This window comes from Sesamum indicum, linkage group LG11 (assembly GCF_000512975.1).
Source record: "Sesamum indicum cultivar Zhongzhi No. 13 linkage group LG11, S_indicum_v1.0, whole genome shotgun sequence".
Lineage (NCBI taxonomy): Eukaryota > Viridiplantae > Streptophyta > Magnoliopsida > Lamiales > Pedaliaceae > Sesamum > Sesamum indicum.
Window position 1 is genome coordinate 8,336,285 of NC_026155.1, and position 20,908 is coordinate 8,357,192.

Consider the following 20,908-nt stretch of genomic DNA (forward strand, 5'->3'; position numbering starts at 1 on the left):
TTTGTATTTTTACTATTTAGCTTAACGACTTGTTTTTTGTCAAAAACTACCTGCAGAGTAGGAGGGGGGATTTTCCAGGTTTCTTCCCATCTCATTTGGTTTGATGAATTTATATATGAGATAAATATTCTAAAATAGAAATTCATGTAAAATAAAATAAAATTTGTCAATGTTAAATCAAATATAAATTAAAATAGAGTTAAGGATTTTCAATTTTTTTTAATTTTAAATGATCAGATGAAATTCAAACCCATAATTAGGGATGGTAATGCGTTCGAGTTGGAGCCGGAACGGAACCCATTCATTTATTTGGAAAAGGGAGGAGGGGGGATGCACAATTTATTATGTACGAAATTATAGATATTTTGTTGGCTTATAAGAATAAGCATCAAACCAATTTAAAATACAGAGCAAAAATATTTTCATTTGCTTGTTTCTAAAAATTATTTTATTGTTAGACTTAGTAGAAAATTGAGAGTTTTAATTTATTTCAATTCAAAGAATAAAAATAATATAGATAGAAATTCATTATTTTGGAACGACGAGAATGTAAAACTCAATTCTCACAAACAACGTATATTTTGTTGTGTTGTAGATCCCTCAAGTTAGTTTTCTTTTCTTTCATTTTATATGTATTTCTTTCTCTTTTTTCTGTAAAATATAATGTGTTGATATATATATATATATCTATCTTATTTTTATATATAATATATTTCAAGTGTGTCACAAGTGCTAGTAGTTATTGGATTATTATTTTATTGAGGTCTACTTATTGAAATGTGAGTTGGATCGATTTCTTAAAGCCAACATGTGAGTTCAGATAGCACGTAATAAACAAACAATATTAATAGCTCGGAGAAGAAAAACTTGACAAGAAAAACTCAGATCCTGGAGTGAAAAATGTTGATTCCACAAATGAAATGTAAAGGGTAAATTACATTTTTGGTCCCTAAATATTAACAATTTTTATTCACTTTTGATCGGCTGAGTCAAATTGATCGTCAAAACTAAGCGTGTCTGGTTACACATCCGTGTTGCATTACACAATGGGCCGTGCAACACTCAGTCCTGTGCTTATGTTGTCCCAAGCATAAGGGCCGAAACAGAAGGATAGAAAATGGAATATCTACTACTCTTTCTTGTGTTGGCTATTTATTCCTCCTCCAAGATAAAATGGTGAAAAATGTGACTGGACCATCTTGAGCCACATCCATCCATGATTTTATGAATGAAAAAGAGAACAGCTTCACATTAGTACAATGATGAGAGCAATTAGAGTTTAGTGTTCATCTCTAAAGGAATGCTACAGTAATAATAATTGGGGGTTTGGATAGAGTGATTTGAAAGAGAAGAATTTGAACAAGAAGAAGAATCTTCTGATGCTAAACAAAAAAACATAAATAAAAAAAAAAATACATGGCTGTGTAATAATCAGACACCGTACACCTATATTTCATGGTCAGACCAAAAGTGAGAAATTGTAATCTTTAGGGACCAAAATTATGGGAGATGAACATTAGGGACCCAAAACGAAAAAGTGACTACATATAGGAACCAAAAATGTAATTTACCAGGAATGTATACTGTATCTCATTTCAAGAAGTAAAGCCCCAACCCATTAATATGATTTTACCAACAAACAGTGCTATTAACACTTAATCTCGTGCAGTAATTAGCAACACCAAAGAAGAACTCTCCGCCCACCCCCAAATAATTAAGGAAACAATGGGGTTTACCGTTCTTCCTTAGCCAAAATAAACTTTGAAAGAAATTAGCTCCCAGGAAATGTATCACTGAGAAATGTTTAAACTCATCAAATCACATAAAGCAGTTCAGAGTATCCAGGAAAGAATTGTGAATCTATCATGTTGGGCTGCAATGACGCATCGCAGGCTGGGAAAGTGTTTAGGGTGACGTTCGGGTTGTGTACCTGCAACCAGTCACAGAAACTTGAATCAAGAAATGTTTCATAGGAGTTTTGAGGCCACAAGAACGTTGGCAACTCTTTTACCTTTCATGAAAAAGACTAAAAGCAGTACAACCCCAACCAAAACCTTCATCATTTTGGATAATGTAAACCAGCAAACCCATCTGCATATATATGCAACTATGATTTTGCTGCTCTTTGTGAGTATCTCCATAGACTGAACACCAGAACTGTTATGGCACCAATGCCTGCCAAAATCTGCAGCAGGAGAGAAAAAATATGTGCACTTTGGGTATGTGCAATAATATGATATACAGGTAAAGGAAAAGGACATGTATGTGCTTTAAGATCCAGTGTTTGTGAGAATGGAAATGCAGGCAACTGCTACAGCTGAAGTTGGAAAATGAGGATGTCTGCTTGTGCATTTTCTTTGAGTAAGTCTGCTGGAAGAAAACAGCGAAAATATCATTCATATAGCACTGACCTTAGCATCTCTGGAATAAGGAACTGGAATAGAGCTGATGAATGATTTTAGCATCTTGAAACGGGAGGACTGAGGCATTAGAATTACTACAGTGTACTGGTTTTTGCAAGGAAAAGGTATAATCCTCTGTAATGCTGACTGAGCCGTTAATGGTGTCAAGGTACTTCTTACTCTACTGCGTCCCTCATCTTGAATCTGCAAGTCCAACAAGGAATGTGTTACTCAAGGGAAAAAACATCAATTTTTTCTATCAAAATGTCAGCATGTGCTTTCCATGATAGGAAAAGCAAGAGCAGTTAGCATTAACTGTGCAAACTATAGGTTAGTTGCTACCCACTCTGCATGGACGCGTTTTTCTTAGAGGAAGTGATACTGAAAACTCGAGCAATGATTCATTCCCCAATTATGCTTAGAGGGGTGGAAAGCCAGACTCCTGCAAATTTAACAGAATTTGCAGGGGATGGTGTTCACATGCAGCATTGCAGTTATTCATCTTTAATGCTTGTCTTTGGTCATTTAATTGTACTTGTGTTTAAATCTTCTATATTGTTAACAAGCATACTCAATTAATCAACATAAGAAAATAGAAAATAGCTGTAATTATGGGGAGTCATGACACTTATTTTGCTTATGCTAAATCATGATTCCAAGATAAAACCCCATGACTCATACTCATAGCTGCTCTCTCCTCAATTCCCATTAATATTTCCAAATGAAGCTCGGGAACCAATCAACAATCATGTTATCAATATACTAAACTTTAAGGGTGAGTATATAGCCAAAAACAGTATATCAAAAGGACGCATTCAGGGCTCTTATATTGATGCTAAACCATGATTGTTAGACTAAATAACAGCTCCAAATAAAGATACAGTAACATTATGCTAAAATAATTCATGAATCATATCATACCCAATAAAAAAGAGGGATGATAAATTCAGGACACACATCATATTATTCTTTACCAAAACCACAATAACAATGAGATTATAGGTTCAAATATAAATGTCGGAAACAATTAACGGATAACTTCTCAAAAAAAAAATAAAAAATAAAAAATTAATGGATAAAGTGAAATAGTTTAAAACCTTGTTTCAACAATTTTAGCACTACAAGAGCAGCAGCCTATGAAGAGCATTCAAAGCTCAAATTTTTTACAGAAGTTCAAAGGCATATGTTTGTGTACTTCACAGGCCAGTTATAAAAGGAATGAGAAAAGGTCTTGTGCACACCACTGGTAATACTTTCACATCTAAAGAAGTAATTATCAGAATAGCATTGACCTATTAACAACACAGTGAAACAAAGGAAATACTAGTAAGCAACTGTAGAAGCTTCATTCGTAATAACTTATTTAACCTACAAATATCTTTTAAATATCCAAACATGAAAAACGCAATAACCCGGAGAACAACTTACAATGTCTATTAAAATAAATCAGCTTGAAGTAGCAGCATTGAATTAGCGGTAAAAAGTGGAAAATATATTAAACCTGGAAAGAAGCGCCAACATCGTCAGAATAAATCCTCGACTGATAGCTGCGCAGAATCCTCTCCAACCAATAATAGTTCTCCTGAAAGTGCAACAAGAATCAGCACAAGAGCAGCATTTTGTCAACCAGCAAATTCATACTGAGTTATTAAATATGTAGGTCAAATCTCCGAATTATTTTTGGGTGATACAAAAGGGCCCACGTGCTTCTTTGTCATTTTGTATAAAGCAACCAGATGGAATATCATTATTCTCCATTCAGCATATTTGACGAAAGCACACCTGCAATCCATTTTCATGGGCTCTTTGTTCAATTTCAAGGATGGTAGAAACATCATCATCTGAAGGTCCCTCCTCTTGAAGACGCAGGATCTCATCCAAGGCAAGATTGACCTGCAGAATGATTTACAATAAAGATATAAATTCAATTGGAACAAATGAAAGAAACAAAAGAAGCTCACCAGTGTTGATGAAATTTCAGGATCACAAGAAAAGTTAACGCTTATATCTCCACGAATGTTGCCAACTCTTGAGGGTCTGTTACCACCAAGGAACACAGAAACTCCAGCAGAGTAAATCTGGGAAATTATGTAGTTTTCAGAAAACATTAGCTTGGATCTGTAGTGCAAATCAAATAAAGCATAAAGACTTAAGAGTTCGTACCTGCCCATGCTTAAAACGGAGGACTTGTAGGATCTTAGTTTCCAGAAGCTTGCTGATTAATCCAGTCAAGTGAACATCTTCCATCTATAATATAAGTAAAAACATTGTTTTCCATAAGCGAAGCAATGAACTTGTGTTTCCTACTATGTCCAAGAGCACCTATTAGAAGATGTTGTACTACCATATTTTCATTCTTAAGCTCAACGGGAAAGCAAAGCTGGACCGAACACTGGGCTTCTACCATGGGGCTCCGAACAATTTCCCTGCAACCACATTTATTATGTTTTACCATTGATATAAATTTCTCAGAATTTGTCAATGCTCAATTAGAGAACTGTTAAACACACAAAAATAAATATTAATTTAAAGGTTATACATGGATAATATTTAAATATTGTCCCGGCCAAGAGTTCGAACCCTTAATATCAAGCAAAAACAATAATTCCCTACAGTAGGAAACTACTATAGTAGACTACCAAACTACGCTTATTTGTCTTTTGGTTATAGGATTAGTAACACACTTATCAGCATCATTTCTAGCTGCAGGAGCATCCAAAGGAATTGAGAATAGACAAACCTAATCACAGTGGAAGGAAAAGTAAATGGTAATCCTTTGAGTTCATCACGCTTGAAACTCAAAATTGGCTTGGGAGGTCTTGGGATCCCTCCCTGCATAAGAGATTGAAACACATGTAAACAGACAAGTAAGATATATGCATCACCAAAAAGATTTTAGAGGAAAGTGCCCACTTACCAAATATTGCAGTATCAGAGGGCATGCAATTGCAGGGTCAATATTTCCAACAATGACAACAGTAAAAGTTGATGGATCCTTGAAACAATTGTTAAAATATTCACAAGCTCTAAAAGGGTCAACTTTCCGTAGGTCACCAATTTTAATTGGCTGCATGGAAAATTTAACTGTGTTATTTTCTTAAGGTATACACAAAAACAATTTCTAGCCTAAGAAGGTATATTGTTTACCCTGAAAAAGTAGGAATTCCCATAGTTGATCTCTCTCACACGGTTAGCAAATGCAGTATAAGGATCTCTCTCTTGAGCACGAACAGATTCTTCTGCCATTTGCATCACTATTTTCACATCTTCTTCTCCCGGTTCTAGGTTTGTCACAAAAAGTTGATAGACCAACTGGGATGGACAAAGAAGAACCAATACAGAGAGGAAACATCAGCTAGAGAGTACATGCAATGAGTAGTTAATATGCAAGAACCCACCAAAGGAGGGTTGGAAGCACCTACCAGTAATCCTTCCCCTAACATTAAAAAACATAATCTATAAAAGATGCCATTTTATCTTCCTCTCATTGGGCTTAATATCCAACACTGATCATCTTTCAGTGAAGCTTTGACTTACAAGGTTAACCATGGGTAGATAAAGAACTACAACAGACTTGTTTTAGAATAGCTTTATTAATAAAGTTCAAAATAAACAGCATTTACGTAAAATTGGACCCTGCATGATCTTAGTTTGGCTCAGTTATTTATTGAACAGGTTAAAACCTACACCTTTGGCCTTGAAAAAAGAAACTTTTATTGCTATTGAACTGAAAAACAGAAATCCACATTAAATTATCAAGACAGAACCAAATGACTTAATCAAATATATGTTTTAAGTTAATTAAATATGACTAACAGAGATTCAGAAATCAAGCAATCAAGTGAAGTAAGGAGATGAAGCAGACATAATCATCTTATCTCAAAAATTCGGACGGTATGAAACCAGTGGTTGGGCAATAGCCCTTCAGAGAAGTGGGGGGAGCCAAATTAGACTAGTCCTCCCTCGTTGGAAATTTGGATTTAAGGATTACCAATCACTACCATTACTCCTAGAATATGGCAAAGAAAGTTACAAGTATTTCACCAAACCAAACAAACCTGCAAAGCGGTTTCCAAGTCTGACGGCGAGCAATCGCCAGAAAAGCTTCGCATATATGCTCCAAGGCTGGTGCCTACTTCAGCTCTTTTACCAGCAAGCATATCGGAAAGCACTGAAGGTCTATGACCAAATACACCAATTTCACCGGCGATTGTTGGACCCATTGAGCATGAGAAATATTCACATTCTTGGAGTTCAGATAAACCCCCATAGGAGAAACCTGTGAACAGAACCTATTTAAACAAAGTGTTAATATTAAGCCAGATAATATCAACTAATGTCGAATATTTAGCTTTATAACATTAGATGCCCCAGAACAAATTTTCTTTGACAAGTCACATGTAATATCTATGGATAAACCTTGCTTGATTTGAAAAGCGCAATCTATGTTCTTTTTTTCTTCCCAATCAATGCATAACAATTATTCTAAGAGAAGACGAATTTGTGCAGCTTCTTTGCAACGTACTAAAGTATCCTGCCTCACAGTTAGTCATACCTTTCCCAATTCAAGACCAAAAAAATTAATAATATTATTTTATTATTAATAATAATAATATAATAATACCAATAATAATAATAATAATTATAACAACAACAACAATAATAATATTCAACACACTGATCTCTAACGGAGACCTTTATCTTCTTATTCTATGAAGTTGCAAGGTGCCAAACACAAAATACATTTCTTGACTTAACCTCCAATCAGTTCAGGATTAAACCATTCTTTCCACAATAACGAAAAAGAAGAGATGAAGGATCATGGAGGTAGCATACTTTGCATGAATGCACTGTTCTAGACCCTTGACACTTCTACATAGAGATAACTAGAAGTGTCTTTTGCATACTGTTGAATAGGAAAAAGCAGCAAGGTTTAGTACACTTTTCCTCAACCAATAACTATACAAGGTGTTTAGAGCTAGTTATTCGAAGTAATTAGCAGATGATCATAAATTTAAGACCAATCATTTGTGAATATCAACAGAAGAGTGATGCCTTCAAATAAAACATCCAAAACAAACAATGTGGACATAAAATCGCTTCAACACCAAAAAGACGAGTACAGAGAAACTGAGGCATCTCAGTCATCGACTACATAGAAAAAGAGATCATCATAACAGAGATTTTTGGGCTTGGACTGATCAAACTTCAGTTTCTTAAATTGCTGAACCACCAACACAATTTTATAAGGATTCCGTAATTTTTCGTCTTTTATCTCTTGTCTTGGGAGTGAATCACATATCTCAGCAGCAACGTTCAGAGGACATCCATTTCACACCCTAATCAAATCCTTAATGCACCAGCCTGTTGTCTGAGCTTTAAATTAATAGCCAAAACGTCAAAGGTTGAATTGGATCTCCACTACATCCATCAAGTTTCTAAACCATAACCTTTAACTCACAATAATTTTATTTACATTATTATTACCTGGTCATCAAAGAAATCTGTGCATTTATAGCAAACTCGCATGCCATTTGAAAGAATCAACTCTGTTGCACCAATACTGGAGTATTCAAACTGTTGCACCACATGGCTGAAACAAAATAAAATAAATCAAATCTGCAGCATAATTGGTAATATAACTGCCTGATTTGTAGTGGCTAGTATTTATAGGGAACAAAGGAATAAGCCAAATGACACAACTAGTAAAATAAGAAAATAGCTGTAAACTTTTCAATCTAATAAATCATAAATGCAACAAGATTATGAAATTCTCCATTAATTTTGGAATAATATAAGAAAAGTAACCACCTGGAAATCAGCCAGTCTATGTTGAATCACTAGAAGATACAGTACCAGACTGGATCAATAGTACGTTAATATTGCTGTATTAAATTAGACAAGGCTTAAATCCATTATTAAGCAGATGAACCATTGAATGAAAATTTTTTGAAATAAAAAAAATCCTAGGAAATAATATGGATATTGAAGGAGAAAATTCATAATGAACATAAACAACAAAGCTCTTGCACCCCAGCGAAATAAGATTTCAGTGTTCTATATGTGCATAATAGCATATATGTCAGCAAGAATCTACAAGACCAATCTATGCCAGATCCATGTTCTTCAATCTCACTTTATGACAAAACCTCCTTGATACATTAGCACCTTGCTCTTATATACTATTTGAGCCACGAAAAATTCTGTGTATGCTTACTGTGGAGGTGCATGTCTCAAACCTCCCTCAGAAGAGAAAATGGGAAAAGAATATCATATTCACTCGTAATATGCGTCACTTTATCATTGGTTTCGATATCTACTAGTTCTTGGTGCACAAACAATGATTTACTGGCACATAGTCGATTCTACTAATAAATTAAAAGTACAATGCCAAGGGTTTTTCCCTAAACACCAGAAATCACAGAAAGGGGCAGTATCTTCTGGCTAGAAGTACTTCTTGTACTTCAAATGTGCAGGATAAAGGTGATGTAAGCTTACCCTGGATTTGGCTCTACACTAACAATTTCTTCTGGAATGCTTTCATCATCCCAGGGAGAAATGCTTCCTTCTTCTTCAAAAGAATTAACCCTTGAAACAACAGTTCTCAAATCATCCACTGTTGCAGCTGCCTGAGGCTCAATTGTTTTTATAACGCAATTACATGATGTCCGAAAATTTTCTGAATATTTGGATACCTCAGAGGCTGATATATCTACCATTAGTAAGAACAAAGCAATAAGAATTAGGAGTATTTTACTATAATGGAGCCCTAAAGGACAGAATTAGGATATACTCACAGGGTAGAAGAGTTTTATGAAGTTGTGCCTCATATTCAATCCCAACAACAGGTTCATTTCGAAGAAAATGCTGCCAATGAGAAGGATATGCGTGAGATGAAGTTGAACCACTTACTTCAGAAAAGAAAAAAAGATATAGAGAAAGTTACCTGTATATATTCATCTCGTAAATTGGTAGATTGCATTTGGTCTCGCTCTAGATAGGCAGATTCAATCTCTGACATCAAAAGAGCTCGGGAAATGGATATTTCACGTTCCGAAAAGCCATGCATACGAACTCTAGCAACCTGAAAGCATGCATAAGTAAAATGAAGAAATAACAAGAAGGTTAATCTGGATAGAAGACGCACCTCAATCAGCATCGATTCCAGTGCAATGGTAGTCCCTTTTTGCTTACAGGCTGAAGTCATTATATAGGCCTTTGTTGGACGAACAAGAACATCAGCAGCAGCTGAGCATGAAAAGTAAGGAGGGTCCTTCTTTCGAGACAATTTAAAGAACCTTTGGTTTAAAGCATGAAAAAACATGGATTCAGCGAGTAAATGCCTGTAATCCTTCACGGTTTTCAGTTCATCCACTGGAACCTTGCAACTGATCATCACTGCTGACTGTTACAAATAAATTTTGGAAGTAAGTCGTGTATAAATATATGAGCTGATGTAATAAAAATATGTGACTGGAGAAAAGGAAAATGAAGAATTCAGTATCAACCCCAGCTGCTTCAGATTCCACCAAGCTTGAAAAACGTGACTCCGCATGTGATGGGACTGTGAACCGTGGTATGAATGGAGGATCAAGTACTGGAATTTTATCTTCAAAGTGGGTCTTTATCAACTCAACGACACTCTACCATGAAAGAAGAATGGAACAAGGAGAGAGAAAAACCAATTAATCCTGATGCTAGGTGTTTTTCTGTTGAAGGAAAAAAATACACAAGATTTAACCTGTGTATCAGGAAAATCTCCGACAGCAATCAAAGCCATATTCTGCAAATGGTACCACTTCTTATAGAACTGCTTCACAATATTGGGGGAAACAGTACGGATCACCTTTTCGAGTCCAATGGGTAATCGATCTGCATACTGCAACAAGGGAATGAAATTACTTCCTCAACAAAAATTAGTGTGGTGATTCAAATATTATTGGCCTTTATATTTAAAATCCTCAACTCAGCTAAACCAAAAGCAAGGAAAGGTGGGGTGATAACTCGAGTAAAAAGAACCCTTACTTTTGAACCTTCCATCATAAGAACCCAGTGCGCATCCTGCATCCTTCCATTTGCATTTCTGCTTCCTCTATACTCTTCTAATACAGCTCCCCTTTCTTTCTCCAAGTCATCTGCTGATACACGAACCTGTACTACATAGGGTATAAGATTGTTTGAGAGAAGAATACACTTTGAGAGTTGAAAAATAAGCAACGTATACCTCAGAACTGAACTCTGCTAAGACCGAAATGGCTTGAGATAATAGTTCAGGCTTGTCAACAGGAACAAATAATTCGTAAACAGTTTCATCAGCTGACGTAACAGCATTTTGGCAGGCACCAAATTCAGCCCCAATACTTTCAAGAAATTTGACAATATCATGGTTTGTATATTTCTTGGTGGCACTGAAAGCTAGATGCTCGACTATGTGAGCAACTCCACGCTCTTCTTCCTCTTCTAAAACTGAACTGCCATGAATCAAAGGCTAAGATCAGTAAATGCATCGACTATCTAAAGGACTCGGCTTTCAGGAACGTAGATTTAATTTATGTTTTCAGATTGGTAATATAGGTCTAATATAAAGAAAATACACTTACTCAGAAAGCTTTACACATATCAGAATAAATATTTTTCCCGGGCAAGGGCATTAGACTAGCAGTAGCACACTACAGTAAAAGATATTTCCCAGAAAGTTAATCATGATAAAGATCCATCCCTCTACTCTCTTTCTCTTTAACTAAAATGCAGACAGAAACACATTCTCCTACCAATTCGTATTTTCCTTGGTCAAGTATCATAATTATTTCATTCCTACTTCTCAAAAATGTATTTGTATCCATGCCAGGACCCTGGCATTTACACAAGAGTTGAATGTTCAATTGTTGGACTGTTCTGAAAATGATTAATTAAGAATTCCAACCAAGCATGTCTCCAATGACAATCACAAGCAAGTTGAATGAGATTACAGTGAGAATCATGCATATAATACCATGAGACTCAAAAAGTTTGTGTGTAATTCAACGCTAGCCACTAAGTAGTAAGTACATTTCCTTTGGCCTTACGCTTCCACGATCATAGCCATAGAGTTACTCATGACTAGTATACTAGTTAAGGATGACAGGGTAGAGGATGGAACGGAATGGAGTCAATGGACCTTCAAGACCTTGCTTCATTCACAACATTTCAGACTCATTTCAAAATTCTTGTATCATTGTTATAGATTAATGGGTACATACTGAAGTTGTGAGAACTTTCAATCAAATCTTCCAGCAAAATTTCAGACTAAATTTGTCAATCAATGACGAAATGCCTTGGATATATATGTAGTCATAATTGAATATAAATATCATCAAACTAGGAAGAGCATTTTCTGGTACATCACAGAATTGTCAATAAGTTTATTTGTTTTAAACGAGAATTGCTGTATGCATCAGTTAGGCTCAGAGGTCCTTTGATGACCAGAACAGGCATCTTATCTCTGTTTTTTCTGATTATGTTGACACTTATATTACCATCTCAGTAGAGTTGCCAACTTTTCATAGTCTAGAGTACAGCATGGTATGAAAATTGTCGCAGTATGGATTCAAGTGGAAGTAAAAGTTATCAGTTGCCCAGGATAATTGTTCTATAGTGGAAGCTCTTCCAGCTGATGATCAGAGCACTCATGACAGTATTTAAGGCCTCTATTTAACACATACTTCATAATGGAAATGGTGCAGTGAATCTCCTCCCTTATGCTGCTAAACCAAGCAAAGCAAGATCTTAAGAAGTGCAGAATTATTAGGGGGGATCAAAGTATTCTACAAACTGGACAAACATGGAAATCCATATATTGATGTTAGGCTACAGCCCATACTTTATAAGGGTGATTGTCCTTAATCTACTTTATGTTAACATTTTCATCCTCATCTAAGCTGGAGGTCAGAGTATGTCATCTCCAACGTAAATCTTTTGAATTTGGGATCCTTGTGAAACTCCATGCCTATCCACAAGATTTTAACAGTTAAAATAAATAACCTGTATGTATATTACTAGTATATTTTTATTGACTCATAGAATTACTGAATACTGCCCAACTACTTCAGAGAAAAGAGCAAGAATTACCACACATAAGCATTATGGAATTAGGGAGAAGACACAGTAATAACTTAATGTACCGTAATTCCAAGTGTAGCACTAAAGATCAACGAAAAGAATAATGTACCCCATGCACTTGCCCGCTTTAGTATAGAATGTTTAAGTAATTGGGGTCTTAGCTTAAAGGGGATAATGCAACTCAGGAGAATGTAACTGGATGCTGTAATTAGGAATCAATATCCTAAACTTAAGAGCTTTCTTCACAAGGGCAAAGAATACTTATTTCACTGGCATTTCACGATCATACTGGAGCTAAACTCTTGCTGTAACAGGAGTTTATGTTTCTTCTTCTTGGAATTTCCACCTCTTAAACAGACTACCGGAAACTTGTTTGAGCTCAAGTAAGACTTATATAATCTAATAGCTGGCCAAAATTGGGAAGAGCGAGCTTCTTAGCAGTTGGCTGGCATAGAGTTACTAGCTCATTTATATTGAAGGGATTGAAGGCATCATCAGGTCCAGAATCGGAACAGTATATACTAGAGGACAGAGAGATTGGTTATAAACTTTTACACTTAATTACCAATCTTTATGGGCAAATTAACGTAAATTGTATAAAACGGGGCTGTCACATAATATGCTAAAATTCCTTAAGAAAATGAGAACCACCACACGGAACAGAGCAAATGGGTAAAATGCAATCACTGAAAATTGAAAAACTAAAAACCGAACTACTAGAATTCACATCATTGCCCCGAACTCATCCGAACCGCTAATCACCTCCAAATTCCAGTGCAATGCAAAAAGACTAGGATAAACATAAAAAAAAAAAAAACACTCAGCACACCACGATATACAGGAAGGGCGCAACCAAAAAGAAGAAAAGAGAAAATTACCGCAAAATTTACTCCCAAAAGAAAACGCAGAAATTGAGTTGAGGGCACGTACCCAACCTTAACAGCGAGAGCCAGAGCAGCTCTCATTTTGGGCTTGGAATTGGAGCGCACATAGTAAGTGAGACCGTTGGTGAGACGGCCGTAGTCGACGCCGTACGGCGTCTCCGGCAAAACATCGTCGTCATTGACGTTAACGAGCTTGAGCGAGCGGAAGCGCTGCTTGCTCTTGCTCAAGATCTGCGGCGACTCTCCCGGCAACAAATCCATGCCCGATTTTCCAAATTTGTTAGTGTTTCTGTCGAGAGTGAAATTTTGGTGTTCAGTATCAATAAAAGCTTATTTTGGGTAATGCTACCAGCTTTGGTATCTACCGTAATATACCCTCCCATCCATTTTTACATAAATTAAATAATACTTATCAATATATTTATATATATAATTCATATATAAAATAAACCATATTTATGTTATTTTGTATTAATGCATATTTCATGTTATTTTGTTTTATTATTTTTTATCAATTTATTTATTTTATATTCATTTTTTATTCAATCAGACAAAAAATGTAATAAAATTTTAAACTATACATACATATTGAATGTATTTTGATCATTAATATAAATTTTAAATTTTGAGTTTATTATGATAAAAATTATTGTGCTTAATTTTTACCCTCACAAATATATAAATATTATTATTTTTATTTTATTTTGCACACTTGTCGAGTGTGCCCAACTCTCAATCAACTCAACCCAGTTAGCCATTTATAATTATTTGGATCAACACGTCATTTATGGAACTAGCCCAATGCAAAATCTGATAATAGATTAACTGTAATCATCTAAAAAGTGTCTAATTGCTATACGTATCTCTACGTCAAAAAAATCAGACCTAGTTTCACTACTCTCTACAAACTATGACTTGGCAAGAGCATCTTGCACCTATGACTTTAGTCGTGGGTTCGAGTCTTTTGGAGGATAGTTGAAAAACCAGCACTGATCCTCCTTAAAAAAAAAAAGAAAAGAAACTCTACGACTATGTTGCAATTTACTACTATGGTCAAGTATAATAGTCTCGAATCATTTGATGCCTGAAAATAGAAATATAATCATATTTTATATATGTTATTGAACCTAAAAATGCAAAAGCAAAACAACAGTCAATAAAGATTTGGTATAAATGAAAAAAGAAATACAATGATGCTAAATTCAACCATTCAGACAATAAAACAGCAAAAAAAACACACACAAAAGGGACCACATGTTTAACAATTTTAAACCACTAACCATAATATAAAAGCACAAAAGGTTAAAAAGTCTTGCCATATTTCTCGTATTTGGAGTTTGGAGAAGTCCATAAGCTACGGATTTCTCAAAATCATCTTCACTTCACTGCTTCCTTCAACTCTGTCGTAGTTCAATTTATGTGGTGGAAACTCAGAAATGTCGGACGAAAATTTGATTTAGTTAAATTCGGATTTTGATTTGTGGGAGGATTTGAGAGAGAAGAGTTAAGTGTTTTTTTTTTAAAATTCTTTTTGTAACTGCAAATGAACTAATGGGCTGTTAAAAAATATTAAAAAAAATTCAAGGTAGAGATCAGTTGTTCGTGCGCCACAAAATTATAGGATTTAATTTGAAATTATTGACGCTAAGTCCTCGAATTAGCGTTATAAGCATAATCTATATATATTCTCAAGAAAATTTAAGTGGCAAATTCACTTCCAAATTCTTAAATCAAAGTCAATATTGTAGCGGTTTTTTGAGATTATTGGCCTAAATCCTCGAATTAATATTATAGAAATTCAAATAAAGTAAAATGGATATTTACAAGAAGGTTTTATTTATGAATTTGTCAAATACATTTTTGAAGAGAAGAATCAGATAATCAGCTAGAAATTGTATTTATTTTTACATTCAAATATATATTTCTAATTGTGATGAGTCATTCGTGTTTTGATTTTCAAACACAACAAAATTCGCACTCACGACATTTTTGATACTTGAATGATCATTACTCTGCAAAGCTTGGAATATTGCATAGAGTGGCTTCAAAAAAATAATTTTGTGTCTGATAAATTAATAAATATAGTGAATTAGATGAAATCTTTGTTATTATTGAAAAGGTTTCATAATTCTCCCAAATTTTATCACACCATAATTCTGAAGAATTAAATAAGCAAAATAATTGTGAAAAAATATGAAATGCGGAACCGAAAGTATAAGTGCGTTGCGCCAACGCCGCAATTCTAACTCTCACACGCTCTCGACACCGTCTGCCGCTGCCATGGGAGAAGCGATGAAGGACACTCTGCCGGAAAGCGTACGATCGGTGGTGTTCAAGGAATCCGAGAAGTTGGATGGCTCTTGCCCCAAAATCGAGGGATACGATTTTAATAAAGGCGTGAACTATCACGAGCTTTTCAAGTCCATGGCCTTCACTGGATTCCAGGCCTCCAATCTTGGCGATGCCATTCAGCTAGTTAACGAAATGGTTTGTTTTTTTTCTTGTTAGCTGATTTTACGGGGAAGACTTGGGTGTTATCACTTATGAAGTTGAATGTTTCTTAAAAACTTCCAATGTTCGTGGAGGACTTTGATTACTTAAATATTTAATGTGTTTATGGGAGTATGTAACTTATCGAGGTTTTTAAGGTATCTTACATGGTATTGTCATAATACAGAGTAAATTGTCGTTGTTGAGTATTTTTTTGGTTTTTTTTGGTTGTGCATACCAGGGTTCTAGAGTTAATTAGATGAAGATTATCTAGTGTAGGCGCTGGAATATGTTTCACTAGCTTACTACTGTTTTACCTGTGGTTGAAGCTAGATTGGAGGCTCGCAGATGAGACTCCAGCGGAAGATTGCAGTGAAGAAGAGAGAAACCTGGCTTACCGGGAGTCTGTGAGGTGTAAAGTGTTTCTTGGTTTTACTTCTAATCTGATCTCCTCTGGCATTCGAGATATAATCCGTTATCTACTTCAGCATCGCATGGTGAGTGGTGTTTAGAAACCAACTTGTATTTGATTATTGCTGATTTTCAGTAAAATGATTAATTCATGGGATGGCTGTTATTTGAAACTGTATGTGTTACTTCACTGTTTTATACCGACTCTGATGGATTTGAATTGGAGGGTCAGAAGCTGGAATCATGATTATGAAAATAAAAGATAGAACAGCCTTGATGTCTGTGTTATTGGTTGTTGTACTGGGACTTCTATAGATTTTAGTTCCACAAACATTTTAAACTTAATAAAGAAATTATCTAACTTTTTTGGTCTAATGGGTTCATATCATGCAATATTACTTGAATTGGAGACATGGTTCCAACAGTCTGGCTTAAGTGATTTCTCTCACCCAAAACGTTGGAGTCAAATTGTTTGATTTGTCTGCAGGTTGAGGTGGTGGTAACAACTGCTGGTGGTGTGGAGGAGGACCTTGTGAAGTGTCTTGCACCCACTTACAGGGGTGACTTTTCTCTTCCTGGAGCTGATCTTCGTTCGAAAGGTCTGAATCGCATTGGTAACCTGTTGGTCCCCAATGAAAATTACTGTAAGTTTGAGGATTGGATCATCCCAATTTTTGATCAGATGTTGGATGAACAAAATTCACAGGTATTATTTTTTCCACTGTGTATGAAATTTAACTTTGATCTTCTTACACACGAAATGTGGGACTTACGGTGTCCCTCGGTTGTCATAACTTGGATTGTATTATATCTTCATAGATTACAATGAAGAAGATAGTTAAAACTTGATGCAAATAACTGACTGGGCATCTTAAACCTCTACTCTACCATCTTAAGAATTGATTTTTGTTGGCTGACTAAGCTAGCATGCTATAGAATGCAGTTTGTATATGTGCAATTGACCGAGAGAAATCAAGTCCTATGTTTTGGTTATTTCGCTCCTATACATGTATTGTAGACTAGAGAAAGGTGAAAGAATTATTTAGCTTGAATTTGGATGTTATTGCTATTATATGGTAAAGCAGTCTTCCTCTAATGCAAAAGGAGAAACTGAATAAAAAGTACCATGATTTAAGACAGATTACTTTGATTTTTTTATCTCAACAAGCTGAAATAGGGCAATACGAGTAGTGACAAAACCCCACTCTGAAAAATTTTAGGCATTGTAGGAAAAGTAAATCAAAATTGCAAATGATGGTTATATTCCATTTAATTTTGCTTCCAGTTTTTGGGTTTGAGTGTGTGTGTGTGTCCATTGCTACATTTTTCCTCGTATTTCATGTTCTCGTCATGCTGACAAAAATTCCACCATGATTGAAAGTTTAGCTATTTCATTCTAACTCCTTTTGGGCATTGGCTAGGCTTCACTTTGTATTTCACTTCCATGGAAGAAAACCATCTGATGGTGGAGAGCAGTCTAGTTCCATAATTTCCTAGGTTTTATTTTGCAGAATGTACTGTGGACACCATCTAAAGTAATTGCTCGCCTGGGGAAAGAAATCAACAATGAGACTTCGTACTTGTACTGGGCATACAAGGTATGTGTTCTAGCAAGTGTTCTGTCTGGCCAATGTTCCCTGATGTTTTCTAGTTAAGCTTCTTTCAAGCATGTTATACTTATAACCATATGTGCATATGCCTTGCTGAAACCAAAGGGACTGTTTAAGATATTTTTCATTCAACATATTTTGTCAACTAGTTTCATTTATGTTGTTCTTGACTTTTGGTTTTATCTGATTTCCTATGATTAAAGGATTTTCCTTTTTTATGCCATTTCCTTAGGAAACTCTATGTCGGCCTATCTACGAAATTCATTTTCACTTGGAGTGCTTTTCTGTTGCACCTTCGCAATGTATCAGATTTTCAATTTACTTAGTTTGATATAGATTCTTTTGTTGCTTTTTGGTTGATCACATCAACATTTGTCACATATATTAATGGAGGGGTGACAATGGATCTTATTGCAACGAAACTTTTCGTTAGCCCAAGATAAATACTGAAGTTTCGATTATTTACAGAATGGTGGAAGAGAATCAGAAAAATTAGGCTTTAAGAAGTCTTACTCTGAAGAGAGAGATTTTATTGTGTTATTGTATTTATAATTTGGAACATAAATTTTGTTAAAGTTGAACAATGGCAACTTTAGTGCCTTAATACAGAATGTCTTCAATCCATATAAGCCCACTTGAAGCTTCATAAAGCAGCTGATTTGCTCGGTCTCCTATTGTGATATATGTCTTTTTTAATGTTCCTAAATGCTAAAGAGAAGTAAATTCTCAAAGTAGAATATTACTTTCTCAACTTGGTTTCATTTTAAAATGCTTTAAGCCTAAACTAACCAATCTGCATTAACCACACGAAAATAATGCTAAAGAAATGAAATAATAATCTTGTGCCACGAATTTCACCCATAGAAGAGCATTTAGCAAATTAACTCATACGCCTGTAGGTATTATAGGATCTAACTTCGATAAAAGCTTTCTGATTTTGGTTTCTTGGGATATTGAGAATTTTGTTGAATTTTTTAATATAATTAATTCGCAGTGAGTTTGTTGTAGTCTTCACATGCGATGTGTATATGACATCTGAATTGTTGGCCCCCTGCCCCCCTGCAGAACAATATTCCTGTTTTCTGCCCTGGTTTAACGGATGGTTCACTGGGTGACATGTTGTACTTTCACTCGTATAAGAAGGAACCTGGTCTAGTGATTGACATTGTGCAAGGTAGTGTACTTTCTATAACGTCTCATGCCAGCTTATGGTCTCTAGGATGAATGAGATTGCTACCTGTATGAACAGATATTAGAGCGATGAATGGTGAGGCTGTCCATGCTGGTCCTAGGAAGACTGGGATGATAATACTTGGAGGAGGGCTGCCCAAGCATCATATCTGCAATGCGAATATGATGCGTAATGGTGCTGATTTTGCTGTGTTTATTAACACTGCACAAGAGTTTGACGGAAGTGATTCAGGTGCTCGTCCTGATGAGGCTGTGTCCTGGGGCAAAATTCGAGGTTCTGCAAAGACTGTGAAGGTTTGACATCTCAGTTTTATGGTGTCTGGGTTGAAATGATTCATTGGTTCCTTAATTCTTAATTTGCTTCAAACTTCAAAGCATTGTCTTTCACTTAAAAATTTCCAGTTGGGCTGTGTGCTTAGGCTCTAATTCTTGTCGGCTATTTTGTTTTATCGAAACAGGTGCATTGTGATGCAACCATTGCCTTCCCTTTCTTGGTAGCAGAAACATTTGCTGCAAAAAGAAAGCGGTCTGCTGAGACAAGTTCTTGATTAAGAAGATTTTGTCCGCTGCATTTTTGTAGCCTCGTGCCAGCAAGATATATTAAGAGGAATTATTTGTCAGATACGAACTTTCCTTCATTTATACAGGATTTACAGGATATGTACTCTAAAAATATTTGGGCTTGATCGGCCGCGGTAATTCTGAAAATTAACTAGTTCAGTTGACTTGTTGGGTTTGTCCTGCATATGTTTTACGTCTGAAGTGGCTCTTTGTTACTCAATAGAAATAGGATCCAGAATAAATGAAAGAACAAGAAAACTGTAAAGGCCTAAAAGTTCATAACTCTTGGAATACCAGGAGTCCAGTACATTTTCTGGCTAAGGCTTTTGGATTTTTTTCATTCAACGTGATCTTGAAAGGCATGGACCATGTGGGGTGAGAGGTAGTCTCTGCTGCAGTGCATTCAGATCTCTAGGCCTTTGTGGTGTTGTCATCCCTGGAGAAAGATGACGAGTATGCTGGATGGTGACTGATTGTGTTTATAACGTCATTATGTTCCATTAGTTTGCCCACCGTGCAATAGAACTTCTGAGATGAAAAATCATGTTAGAGATTTACGTGGTTGTAAATAGATATAGCTCTGCAATGTGCTAATCGATCCATGAGATTAAAGCAAGAAAGTGTGATCTTATTTGCAGTAGAACACTGTGGTATCTGCAACACATTGGAATCTTTCTTATGAGAGTTACATAAGGTGTAGGAAAGATTTAAAGTTATCATTGCAGAATTGAAAATACATGTTGGTAACTTGAACTTTATAGGAGCTCAATTGAAAAAAAAATCACAAGGTTTGTCTGACAATAGAGAACGAGCACCATTGCAGAAACACATCTGTAATAGTCGCTTTAAAAAATAGCCAAGTAAAAACATAGAGGAATAGCATGTACACTATGTTATGAATTTCAGGAATGATTCATAATCAGGAAGCTTGGATGAACATGACTGTCTCTTTTGTTAAGGTCATCCTTGTTTGAAGAAGTCTTGTATCAGAATCTTGTTCTTCAGACCTAAGTCCTACTTTGGACTCTCATGCATGATACACAGAAGTTGCTTGTGCAGAGCCGAGGTTCCCAGAAATTTGATTTACCAGGCACAGAAGCCACTATTCCTGTGGGCAACTTAAAGTCTTCCCATTTACCTAAGTTCCACTGTTGCGTTTTGTGTTTTTGTTGAGTTTCAGGATTGTAGGAGTCTCTGCGTTTTCCATACATGTCAGCATGAGAATCAAGTACTTCAGACCTAAATTGCATTTCGCAATTAA

At 35.6% G+C, this 20,908-nt stretch overlaps 2 protein-coding genes across 5 annotated transcripts; one reads left to right on the top strand and one right to left on the bottom strand.

The window, feature by feature from the left end:
* On the bottom strand, positions 1,487-13,726 carry LOC105173585 (zinc protease PQQL-like). Of its 3 annotated transcripts, none has more exons than XM_011095375.2 (22): positions 13,431-13,726; positions 10,627-10,873; positions 10,428-10,553; positions 10,144-10,281; positions 9,911-10,045; positions 9,550-9,807; positions 9,349-9,486; positions 9,200-9,269; positions 8,901-9,114; positions 7,890-7,995; positions 6,461-6,694; positions 5,550-5,714; positions 5,320-5,469; positions 5,143-5,234; positions 4,747-4,828; positions 4,566-4,649; positions 4,364-4,480; positions 4,185-4,295; positions 3,904-3,984; positions 2,412-2,606; positions 2,012-2,185; positions 1,487-1,930 (listed from the first exon to the last, which is right to left on the bottom strand). In XM_011095375.2, the coding sequence occupies exons 1-21, from the start codon at positions 13,643-13,645 to the stop codon at positions 2,108-2,110; spliced, it is 3,036 nt and encodes a 1,011-aa protein (XP_011093677.1). In that variant the 5' UTR covers positions 13,646-13,726; the 3' UTR covers positions 1,487-1,930; positions 2,012-2,107. The 3 variants fall into 3 exon arrangements, with proteins under 3 accessions (XP_011093677.1, XP_020553644.1, XP_011093678.1); XM_020697985.1 differs by having other exon boundaries at positions 10,627-10,868; positions 13,431-13,564; XM_011095376.2 differs by having other exon boundaries at positions 10,428-10,558; positions 10,627-10,868; positions 13,431-13,564.
* On the top strand, positions 15,553-19,992 carry LOC105173586 (deoxyhypusine synthase). 2 transcript variants are annotated; one of them, XM_020697807.1, is made up of 7 exons: positions 15,553-15,871; positions 16,204-16,371; positions 16,773-16,991; positions 17,797-17,883; positions 18,961-19,069; positions 19,145-19,380; positions 19,545-19,992. In XM_020697807.1, the coding sequence occupies exons 1-7, from the start codon at positions 15,578-15,580 to the stop codon at positions 19,632-19,634; spliced, it is 1,203 nt and encodes a 400-aa protein (XP_020553466.1). In that variant the 5' UTR covers positions 15,553-15,577; the 3' UTR covers positions 19,635-19,992. The 2 variants fall into 2 exon arrangements, with proteins under 2 accessions (XP_020553466.1, XP_020553467.1); XM_020697808.1 differs by having other exon boundaries at positions 15,730-15,871; positions 16,208-16,371.